This window comes from Notamacropus eugenii, chromosome 4 (assembly GCF_028372415.1).
Source record: "Notamacropus eugenii isolate mMacEug1 chromosome 4, mMacEug1.pri_v2, whole genome shotgun sequence".
Lineage (NCBI taxonomy): Eukaryota > Metazoa > Chordata > Mammalia > Diprotodontia > Macropodidae > Notamacropus > Notamacropus eugenii.
The window spans coordinates 294,682,945-294,695,574 of NC_092875.1; the positions used below are offsets into that span (position 1 = coordinate 294,682,945).

The window sequence follows — 12,630 nt, forward strand, 5'->3', positions numbered from 1 at the left end:
AAACAATAATACTGCATACAAGACAATGGAAAGGCTCATGAGCAAGTCAAGACATTTAACTAATAAGAACTTATAAAGAATAGAAGCAAAAGATGTTTCTATCGAATTGCATGACAGGAAGAAAAGATGAAGTCTAAATGGTCCACTGGCATACCTTCATGACGTCAAGAGAAAGTAAGGAAGGCCTCCAGCATGTCTGGTAGTGTGTGTCTCTCCTCCCTTCCCCCCACCCCCTGCCACTGTGGGGAACTTAAGGAAGGAAAAGGACAAGGGCAGGGATGAACAGAAGTTGTGATTTGCATTCCTGGAGGGAACTTCTAGGTTGGTAAGATTAAATAAAAAATCAAAGATCCATCTGAGTACTGAATATGGACAACAGCAGTTTTCAATCACTTTCAAATTCTCACTTAGGAGACTCTGCAGTGTTCTAGGGTTTAACGCAATTAGCACAATGTCAAATATAAAGAGAAGGACCGGGAATTTCTCATCCTTTATAGAAATCTCTTTTGATTCAGGCTTGTTCTGGATATCTTACACCACTTTGGCAACATTTTGGCATAGATTTTCCCTTATTATACCTCACTTGATATTAACAGAAGCATCCTGGTATAATGGATAGAGCGCTGGTCTTGGAGTCAAGAAAACAAATACTAAGTATAACAGTACTAATTATGAGAAGGCTGTATCAGCTATGAATAGCTGTATAAAAAGGATTTAGTGCTATTAATTCCACCTCAGATAGATAATGGCTGTATGACCACCAAAAAATCATTTAACCACTCAGAATCCTAGGCAATTATCTTAAAAACTACAAAGTACAGAAAGTGCTAACTTGCACTGGCAGAGGATGTTGCTTAATCTGGGAGTTCCCTATACCAAAGAAATTAAAACTTTATTCTCCGTCTCTATCTCTTGATATTAATAATCAGAGAGAGAATCAAACAAACACACTGTTATTTTAAATTTCAAGGAATATTATATGATCTGACATATGCCTGATATTGATTTTGATCTCCATCCTAAAAAGCAAGTGACTTACCTTGATAACTGTTTTCTGTTAAAATAAAATCAGCTGCATTATTTGTCATGTCATGTGCTTGTCACGCAACCAGTGCCTTCTAATTTTGTATAAGTATTTGATCTGTAGATATGAGGCTTCTGTATGCTCTATGAGCCTTTTCTGACCTCTCTTGCTTCTCATTCCTATACTGTATTTGCCACATTTGGGGGGGGGGGGGGCATAGTATATTTCATATAACATATGCCCACTTTTGAACTGATATCATTGAGCATCAAAATATAGCCTGACATAATTTGGAAAGTTTTTATCAAGTTGTACAGAATTTCTCTACTTTCTCATCCACACCAACAATAGGTACATAAGTTACAATTATTTTCATGGTTCTCTTATTTTGCAAATTCTTATCATGATCCCTGGAATACAAAATGACTCCATATCTCACATAATGGTATCTCATGCTGCCCTTGTACACATGATAAAATCAGCTCCTCAAACTCCTTTATTTGCATCTCCAAGGAGAAGGGAGGTACAAAGTAATTTCTGTCCCATTTTATTTTACAAGCATCTCAAGATTAATATAATTTGTAGTTACCAGTACAAGTATATTCATATAAGAAGGATTTAACATTTAAGTGAAGCTAACTACAACCCAATGCAATGTGATAAAATTAAAGTAATCCCACGCTCAGATTCCAAAAATCAGGTGCAAGAATACAGGATTGGAAAGGGAGTAGGGGAGAATGGAGCTAAATAATTCAAATGAAAAATTACCTAGGAGTCTCAGCAGACAAAGTTCAATGTAAGGCAGAATGATATGGCAAACAAAAAAGCTAGAGATCTCAGGCTGCAGAAACCAAAGCAGCATCTAGAACATGGGACATTATAAATGACTGTCTATGTCAGGTCAGAACATATCCAAAGACTAAGGTCACTGTGGTGTGTGATATTTTAAAAAGCATAATGACAAGCTAAGATTTATACAGAGTAGGTAGGGTTAGAGAACATTGATACCATGCCACAAGTATATTATTTGAAGGAGCTGGGGGATGTTTAATCTAGAGAAGTCTCGAGGACAGGGGGAAAGACATACTAGTTATCTTCAAGCATTTTAAGAATTGTCATGCTGAAAATAGGGATTTTAGAATTTTTCTGCCTGGCTCCAAACAAAAGGTACAAGGTGCAGATAAACAGATTTAGATGTAAACAGATGTAAAGAAAAACCTGCTAACAGAACTATCCAAAAGTGGGATGGGCTTGAGGAAGTGAGTTCCCCCCATAACTAGAGATCTTAAGAAGCTTCATGACCACCTGCCTTCCAGTGATTCCAATATAGTGAGTCGGATTATAACACTGGAATAGTATTTAGAATATGAAATATTACCGAACAGATTTAATGAAATGGCTTATCCTTCATCTAAGTTTTACACAGAACTTTCAAAGTATGGTAATATTATACAAGCAATTTTCAATGTTATACGTACTTGGAATTCTGTGAAGTCAAACTCATAGGAGGATTAAGATAAAACTGTAGCCTACCGTCATATCCTCAAAAGTGACATCTTCTGACAACAAATTTGTAGGCAATGTACCAACATCACCAAGACAGCTTAACACAAATTTTTGAAATAGTGAAAAGTACTTTATACCCCTCAAATATCAGAAGTCAGATAGAATTACAGGCAAGACATGAAAAAGGAGGAACCAATGGCCCAAGGTGATAATGACAGCTAACTGAGTATTCTGAATATTTCCAACAAGTCAAGACACTGCCAGCAACAGTGACTTCTTTATGGAGGATGTAAAAAAGTGGAAGACAGCCACTCTGATTTTTCTTAAAATCCTATTTTATTTTTAACCCAAAGTTATATCTTACTGTCCTGGATGTTATATAGCAATGTATTTTTTACTTATGAGAAATATAAAAAGCAAAAATCTAGCTGACATTAGGGGCTACCAAAGAAAACCATCTTCATAATAAATCCTAGCATCTCTATCTGGAGCTATGAGCTATACTATCTAACATTTATACTTCTAATGCAGTACAACAAAATACCAAGGATCTATGATTTGTCAGTGTGTGTGAATGGCCTTTTATTGACATAGACTATAACCTGTCTATATAAACATAAAAGTCTTGGAGAGTTTCCAGAGGCTGAAAAGATTAAAAAACTTGCTCATGATCACAAAGTTAGTGAGTATCAAAGAGGGGTCATCTTTCTTAACTCAGTTTAATGTTACTTTGTTTTGAAAAACAAATAACTAAACTCTGTGTAAAAACAGACTGTTTACAAAAATATTTATAGCAGCTCATTTCTGGGGCTATAAAGAAACAGAAGTTGAGAGATGCTCATCAATTGGGGAAGGGCTGAACAAGTTTGTGGTAGGTGATTATGATGGAATACTATTGTACTATAAGAAATGATGAGCAAGATGCTCTCAGAAAAACCTGGAAATACTTACTTGGGCTGATGCAAAGTGAAATATACAATATACAAAGTAAAAGGAATACTGTAAGATCAGCTATGAATGACTTAGCTATTCTCAGCAACGTAATGATCCAAGACAATTCTGAAAGACTTGTGATAAAAATGCTACCCATCTCCAGAAAAATAAACTTTTTAAACTTTCTTTATTTTTCTTGAGTTTTTTTTCTTGTCTATTGTTTCTTTCACCACAAGACTATTATGGATATGTTTTGCATGACAACACATGTATAACCTGTACTGAACTGCTTACCTTTTCAATGAAGTAGGGTGGGGATGGAGGAAGGGAGAGAATTTGGAACTCAAAGTTTTAAAAATGAATGTTAAAAATTGTTTTTACATGTAACTGGGGAAAAATAAAATTCTAAATAAAAGCTAAAAAAAAAAGAGTCTTTCTGTTTCGACTAGAATGTAGGAACTTCAATGCACAGACCTGTAGCATTTATTTTGGCTGTCCATGGGCCCTTTTTTGTCCCACATTGTGTATTCTTTGCTATTCCAGACAGATATCTTTGCTATTTCTAGATGAAACCCTAATGGTGACTAGACCTTTGGAACATAAACACTATATGCAATAACTGAGTCTTGATCGGTTGAAGTCACTAAATTTTAACTGGCAAAAAGGTATATTTCTGTTTATATGTATGTATATACATATGTTAAAGTATACATATATACATATATTGATCTTCTAATGCACAAAAGCCTACACAATGACATCACAGTACCTTCATCATCATCAACAGCAGAAGTAAAAATATCATTCTCTACCAAAAGACAGTTCCATTCAGTCAAAAGCAGGATTATCTCCCACTAAAAAATTTAACATTTCTAAGGAATCCATCTCACAGAGTCAGGCCATAGTTTCATTCCTTTTAATACTAGACTCCATAAATAAAAACTGTGTCTAAAATAACTAAAAGGCACAGAAATCAACAATGAGTATGGGGATTTAGAGTACAGAGGAAAGGGAAAAGAGATTGATCCTACAAACTAAACTGGTGATAAACTGTTTTGTGACTACAGGCAAGAAAGAAAAACATTCTCTTGACAGAAGTTCATACTTTTAGAGCAGGAGGGGAACTCAGAGGCCAAATCTACAAATTTTACAGATAAGGAAAATGAAGCCCAAACAGGCCAAGTAAGTGGCCCAGAGTCATATAGCTAATGTCTGATGCAGGATTGAAATGGAGGTCTTCCTGACTCCAAGTCCAGTTCCCTATCCATTATGCCATACTGCCAAAGTCAGAGCTAAAATTGTCATTACTCAGCCTTTTGGTTAAGATTAAATAGGAAAAATATACATTAAAAAAAATTAGTAAAATTTGAACATAATCTAAAAACATAAGTAATAAAAAATGATTACCTGAGGAGAGTCAAAAGGATATCGACTACTAAATTTAAATAGAAGTTGAAATTTCTCCCCTTCATATAAAGTACCTGGGGCACCCTCCATGTCTACAATCCACCTGGAATATAAAAAAAAAAGCAAATTAAAATTCTGTTAATTATTTTTTTCCCTGCAGAGAAAATAAGCATCACTCCACTACTCAAAAAATAAGGTAATAAGTTGTATTTCTACTTTTAGGCAGTTAAATGACTCAGAGCATAAAGCAGAGGGACTCAAGAGTCAAGAAGTTCAAATTCAACCTCAGACACTTATTAATTGTGTGACCCTTGGCAAGTCACATCACTTCTTTGTGCCTTTGTTTCCTCATTTATAAAATGGGAATATAATAATGCCTATCTCACAGGGTAGTTGCAATCAAATAACAATATGCATAAAGCATTTTGAAAACATTAAATAAATGCTAGCTATTGTTAAAGTCATAAAAGAAGGAAACTATAGTTAGAACAACAAAATAGACTAATCAGAACAGCAGTGACACATTATTTTGTGTATTAAGATTTGCAAAAAAGCTCTACATAAATGATCTCACTAGACCTCACAACAGGCAAATACTACAGATATTATCCTCATTTTATAGGAAGGAAACTGAGGCTCACAATGGTTAAGTGACTTATAATTGTACTATAATAAATATAGGAATCATGAAAGAAATAAGATCACCTTCATACAAGTTCTCTCACAAAAAGTACATGGGTTAAAAGAATAGTAATAAGTAAAATTGAAAAGGAAGGCCTAAAATAGGTTCTAGTTCCAAATCTACCACAAACTAAAAGCGAAACCTTGGAGACTAAAATGTACACTTCTTTAGAAGTCAGGACTATTTTGGTTTTGTCTTTGTATCCCTAAACCTAACACAGTACCTTGCACCCAGTAGGTATTTAATGTTTGAACCGAATTGGGGACATTACCATTCTGTGCCCCAAGGTTTTCAATGACTTTGTTTCTTGTTTATAACTAGCAGAGTCTAAATAAATTGTATTATCATCCATAAAGTCAGGACAGTACACAAGAGTCTTTAATGTTTTTTCTAGCACTATGATTTTAAGTGTGGGGAGTATAAGAGATGGAAAAGAAATCATAGCTGCTTTATTCCATCCCACCTACAACAGAGCAACAGCGCTCCCTTCAGGGGACACTGAAGGTATTCTCTTCCTCCAAACAAACAACTAAGGCACTGTGGCATTTAGAACCAGAATAGTCTTTGTCTGAGAGCACAGTGGTTACCCTAAAGGATCTAACAATTATAGTATGGACTTGCCTGTTTTAAATAGGGACTTCTTTGCAAAAGAATCGTATGAAGAAAAAGCAATGCACTAGAGGCTAGGATACCTACATTCTATCCCTGGCTTTCTAATTAACTAGCTACATGATCTAAAGCAAGTTATAACCTCTCTACAACTTAAGTTTCCTCATCTGTAAAATGCAGAGACTGGACTAGATAAACATTTTCTCTAAACTCCCTTCTAGTTCTATGACCTCTACATCAGAAAAACTTTAGTGAACCTGTGGTTAAAAACAATTACTCTGGCTCCTATACACCAAGCCTTGAAAAGTTCATACTCTACCCACATGTATGTTTCCACAAATCACACCACTTGCTTTAGGGGAGTATTAACCTATAGTTTCTTGCAAGTCAAGGGTACAGTGTTTTTACATACATAGTTCTTTAACCTTTAATACTTCCCACTTGAAGTGTGTTGCTGTGAGAGGACACACTGTACAAATTGTAGTTACTCAATGTTACTAAAGTAAAAATCTTAAGAGCTTAAAACAACATGTGAACTAAGCAATGACCAGGGAAAAAGAAAAATTGGATCACAGTCCCCACTCTTTTAACTTGCCAGCAATCTAACCTAAAGGAAGAACCTCTTTAGGGGTTTCCTCATCTGTAAAAAAAAAAAAAAAAGACCAGATGTGTTCAAAGGTCCCTTCTAACTCTAAAATTCTAATATCCCATAATTAAGACCTCAAGACATTATCTGAGCTGGCCATCTGCCTTCAAGTTCTGAGCCTAAAGTTAAAGCTGAAAACAACTAAAGGCTCCAGAGATAAAGTAGCTTTCCCGAGGTCATAAATATTAGGTGGCAGAAAGGAGATTAGAATTTACATCTTCTGCATCTACTGAAGTCCTGTGCCACACCACTGCTATCTAAGTGCTTAGTGCTTTATGCCAAGTGAGGTACCACGAGATGGCTGTGGGGCATACACAGATTTCTATTATATTTTCTAACTTTTATCTGCACTCTAAATATATACTTTATATTGACTTCCTTCTCTTAATTTCCATTAATTGTACAGTTATAATCCAGGGTCAACTCTGACCAACTGTCAGTTTATATTCTCTTCATTATCATCTATGACAAGTAAAATCCCATTTTAACAAATGTCTGGTTCTTATAGAAACAAACAACTTGTGTTTTGCCAAGATGGTTCATGTTCACAGAATTTGCTGATTAATTATAATTAATTCCATTAAGTGAAACTCTCATATGAAATGCTGATAAACAATTCATTTGTTCTTATGGCTTTACTTTGTTTAAAAATTTTCCCCTAGCTGGTCTTAATGTTACTAAGATATGTGAACAGGTGACTGTGCTTTTATGTGTGACAAAAACTTACATATCACTGGTACCTTTCTTTTAAAGATAATTTTATTTGACAGAGATTAACCAAACTGGCCTAATGCAAGATATAAATCACTTAATGTCAACATATGAAAAACATATTAAAATGCTTCTGTTAGAAAAATATCCTTGTAATTAACTTGGCTACTAAAATTAACACATCAAATAAAGGTTTAAAAAATACAGTACTTACTGTGTAATTGAATTCTGAACGCTCTTTTCATTCAAAGTCATTCCTGGAGGAGGGTCATTTTGCAAAGCCAATAATTCTTTTTGCAGTCGTTTCTAGAAAAGATCAATAATAGCATTTCAAGTTTTACATAATCTTCTGTTATAGTACATTAAAAATTGTGTCTCCTAATGAAAAGGATCAGAGCTGAATACTGAAATCCCTTATTTAACTGCCCTGCATAAGTCATACCTTTCCCTCATCCACATCCCTTGAATCTTTATTGTCATGTGCAATTGCTATAAATTATATTGCTAATGTATTTCCACAACTTATAAGGCATTTCCAAATATCTGTATCTATCACAAGTTCTATAATTATACCTTTAATACTTTGAAAATAGCCCATAATTTCCCATACGTGTAAACATGCAACACCTTTAGAGTTGCACAGCTACTATTCTACAACAATCTCATAGACTGGTGTACCTATAAAAGATAGAAAAGGGCTGCTTTTACTGTTCTCCACCAAAATGCTTACTATATGGTACCCTTAGGGAAGAAATAACTTCAGATAATTAAGTTTAACAAAAAGCTAAGAGTTTAGGCCTTGAAGTACCAAAACTTTCTATGTGGAGGTAGATGTCAAAATGTTTTATATAGTTTTCCTGTTTTCAGATTATACTGAAATATAGCCTTTTCCTCTTCTTCCTCCATACTATTTCAGTTAATGATCTCATCAGCTCCCATAGAACCAATTATCATCACTATGCTGATGAATCTTAAATCAAGTTCTAATCTCTCCACTGACCTTCAATCTCACATCTTCAGTTGCCTATTAGATATCTCAAACAGAATATCCTATAGACATCTTAAACTCAACATGTCCAAAACTGAATTCATTATCTTTTCTCCAAAGCATTTCCCTCCTTCTAACTTCCCTAACGCTGCTGAGGGTACTACCATCCTCCCAGTCACCCAGGCTCATAACCTAGATATCATCCTTGACTTCTCATTATCTCTCACCTCCCATAACGAAACTGTCACCAAGGCCTACCAATTTTTACCTTTGTAACATCTTTGCATCTTCTTTCCTAACACTGCCTCTACCCTGATACAGGCCCTCATCCACTGGATCATTTTGATAGCCTATTGGTTGGTCTGCCTGCCCCAAGTTTCTCCCCACTCTATCAATGTGATGTCCCTAAAGAGCAAGTGTGACCATGCATTCCCTCTACTCAAACTCCAGTGGCTGGCTCCCTATAACCTCCCAGATCACATATAACTTCCTCTGGTATTTAAAGTCCTTCATAATCTGACACCTCTTTTCAGTTTTCTTACATTTTATAAACCACACCCCCTACCCCACCCCCCACCCCCCCACACACATATATTCTGCGATCTAGTGACAATGAGGTCTCCCTGCAATTACTCACATAAGACACCCTCTCTAAACTCCAGGAATTTTCCTGGAAGGTTGTCTCCCTCTGCCTCCAGGTTTCCTTCGGTCAAGTCTCAGCTAAAACCCCATCATCTAATAAAAACCTTTCTCAACCCCCTTTCTACAACTTTCCCTCTGTTGATCATTTCTAATTTATCCCTTATATAGCTTGTTTGTAAGGAATTGTTTACACATCTCTTCCATTAGGCTATAAGCCACTTGAGGGCAGGAACTATCTTTTACTTTCCTCTGTTTCTCAGTGCTTAGTGTAGTGCCTGGTATACAATAAGTGTTTCAATGTTTACTGACTGACTTAGTATTTCCCAATATCTTTTCTTCTGATCCTTCAAGACACTGCTGAGCTCCGTAAGACTGATTGATCCTATATTAAATGGCCTCTGGTTGCTATGATTATGAGTTATGTATCTCTTTTAAAATAGCTTTCCTATCTTCTCACTTATTGCCAGGCATTACTTTCTACCAACTGTCAGTGTATCTACCTATATCAGCCTCTCTCTCCTCACCTGCATAATTCATTGATTCTAATCTGCTGGCCTGAGAAACTAGACAATCAAGCTAATTAAAACTGGTCATAACAACTCCTTCCCTTCTTTGCAAAAGTGGAGAACTATGGGCATGGAATACTATGTATAAAATCAGACATGGTTAATCTGTTAGTTTTGCTGAACTTATATTTTCTTGTTCAATTCAGTTAGAAGGGATGACACTCCTGGCCACCACAACAACCATTTCTCTTCCTTCCCACCCCCACCTCCCATCCCTGTAAACTCACTTCTCTATCAAATTTTGGACCTTCTCTATGGTAACAGAAAATCTGTTTCACTAATATCTATACCATTAAAACTGAACAATAAGGGGCATAACCAAGAATACAACAGAAATTAAGGGGAAAAAATCAGTAATAAGAGAAACACTGATCTAAAACTTTCCTACTTTTCCCTTCTCATCTTTTTCTTGCAACTACAGAGGAAAAGAATACAAAGATTATAACTGATGATCTCTTATACTTTATATTTCCTTCCATTATTATCCTCAGAACCTAAGTGAACTTGCCTTACGTATGCATCTAGTTTTCTATTAAGAGTTCATCACTGACTTTCGACATTCATTTTTTGAAAAGATTTAGTTTCAAATTTTTATACCTCCTCCCTCCACTAGATGGCAAGCAATCTGATATAGATTATACATGTGCAGTAATGTAAACCTATCCTCACTGACTCTCAATCACAATACCAGTTCTCTGGTCCAGGGGCAGGGAGAGTAGAAAGTATTTAACTTATCTAGTATGACCTCTGTCACCTTTATATTTGTTCCTAGACTAACCAATATAAAAACCCTTGAGAGGAGGGGTCATGTTACAAGAAACCACAACAAGCAATTCAAAGAACTCTAACAGCCGCACTAAATCTACCCTTTCCTACCTCACTCTATCATACTTTTATCTTATCAGATAAAAAGTTACCTACATTGAAAAAAGAATTAGTATTCCAGCCAAACTGTGTTTTCTAATCCCTTTAAGAGTAAGACGTTTTCTTAACTATTTTTCTAGGAACTTGAAATGTACAGTATATAGTTCTCTACCTAAGGTAAACAATAGAATAAACATAATTTAGCCTTTTCTTATGGATTCAAGGACAAAATTGATTATATTGTATTATATAACAGACATCCTCAGAAATATGCAAAGAATGTGAGAACAACACTGTAATTTTTAATTTTGAGAATACTGAACTTAAATATCAAATTTGAGCATTTCAACATATAAAGTAAAAGAGAAAATAAGTTTGTTCTATTGGCTTTCACTCTGCTATTTTCTGTGCATTTTTTTTTCAAAAGCTTCAATACCTCTCCCCATTTACTTTAAAGAAAAAATTTGGTAACCTTATGCCTAATCCAGATCTCACCCTCCCTAAATTCTCCCTCCATTTTAAGAAAAACAAATATACAAACAAAACAAATCCTTAGATTCGTCATTCCAAAATATGTCTCTTCCACCTTGGGTTCATCACCCCTTAGCAAGAAAATTATAGCAGCTAATATTTGTATATAGCATTTTAAGTTTTGCAAAGTGCTTTACATGGATTCTCATTTGACCCTCACAACAACCCTGTGAGGTAAGCATCATAAAGGGAATTATTCCTATTTTATGAATGAGGCAGACAGATTAAATGACTTGTCCATAATCACACAAAAGCAGAAGTTCAGCATTCTTATGACTGTATCATTGACTATTCCTCAAATAAGATAACTCTACTTTAATAGACATTTTGAGTTTAATTTCCTTTCTTTTCTCCCCAGGAAGTGACAGCCCTCTGCCTTCAGTAGTTTTGCTTCTTACCATTTGTTTATCATCTGTTAACTGTTCCTCCTTCCTTCTCCTTTTACTTTTAAAAAGTAAGAAAGCAAAACTGAAGCCCTAATTCAGAATGAATGGGAATGCTATCCAGCTTCTATAAACCAACTTCCTTCCCTCTTAAGTCATGCAAAGGATTGATAGCAGCAGTCAGATTAATTAGAAGCGCAAACCTAAAGAGAAATTTCTCTCGTTAAATTTGGCATTTGTGATTTAGTAGTCTCTAGAACTGAGTAAGATAACTGAGTGGTCTGATTCAAATGGAAGAAATTTCAAAAAGTCCTTACCTTCCAGATCCCGCTAGGCTATAAACAAAGATGGCAATAAAGGAATTATTTAGGCAGAGGAGCTTAAGTCACAAAATTGAAAGGAAGGTTTAAAGCAGGTAAGTAAGCAATAATAATAGTAACAATACTTAAAAGGCTGACATTTGCACCCCTCTCTGTTACTCACTCCCTCTCTGCCCCCCCCCCACACACACACGAGCATGCACCCATGCCTCCCCACCTCACTTATCTGTCATAAATCTTGCTTTCCAATTTGTGACTTCAGCCCCTGTGCCTATATCATGCAGACACAAGCATGCACACATTAGTGGCACTGTGCTAACTGCAGTGGAGTATAAGAAAGATTAATCAGAGATGGTTTCAGCCTCAAGGATCTTAAAAATGAATACAACCTTGAGAAAGTTGTAAGTACTGAGTAAGTTTCTTCATCTGTAACATATGCAAATATTATTATCACATGCCAACTCCCTAAACTAAAATGAAATGTAACGGTAGACATAAAAACATTATTAAAAGCATAAAACTTTAAGTGGCAGTATCAATCAATAAACTCACTAAGCATGTACTATGCTCAGGAACTGTGGTAGATACTGACGAGAGGGGGAGAGAGAGAGAAGGAAAAGACAAAGGGAGGGGCGGGGAGAGAGACAGAGACAGAGAGAGAAACTGTCCCTGTTCTCAAGGATTACAGGGTTGCTTATGCAGGAAAGGAAAAATTACTGAAACTTTAAAAAATAACAGGTAAACTGATCTGATAATCCTATCATATCTAAAGGAATAGAAACTTTAATAGATGTCCAGAAATAAAGTAAAATTTAAGT

At 35.5% G+C, this 12,630-nt stretch overlaps 1 protein-coding gene across 5 annotated transcripts in view; it reads right to left on the reverse strand.

Annotated features, from left to right (window-relative positions):
* Positions 1-12,630, reverse strand: part of UBE2W (ubiquitin conjugating enzyme E2 W) — an 84,326-nt gene that overhangs the window by 38,626 nt on the left and 33,070 nt on the right. For all 5 annotated transcript variants that reach the window (XM_072604893.1, XM_072604892.1, XM_072604890.1 and 2 more), the window contains exons 2-3: positions 7,733-7,824; positions 4,871-4,973 (exon numbers count right to left, since the gene is read on the reverse strand). In XM_072604893.1, coding sequence (XP_072460994.1) covers positions 4,871-4,973; positions 7,733-7,824 — 195 coding nt within the window. The remainder of the gene's footprint in view (positions 1-4,870; positions 4,974-7,732; positions 7,825-12,630) is intronic.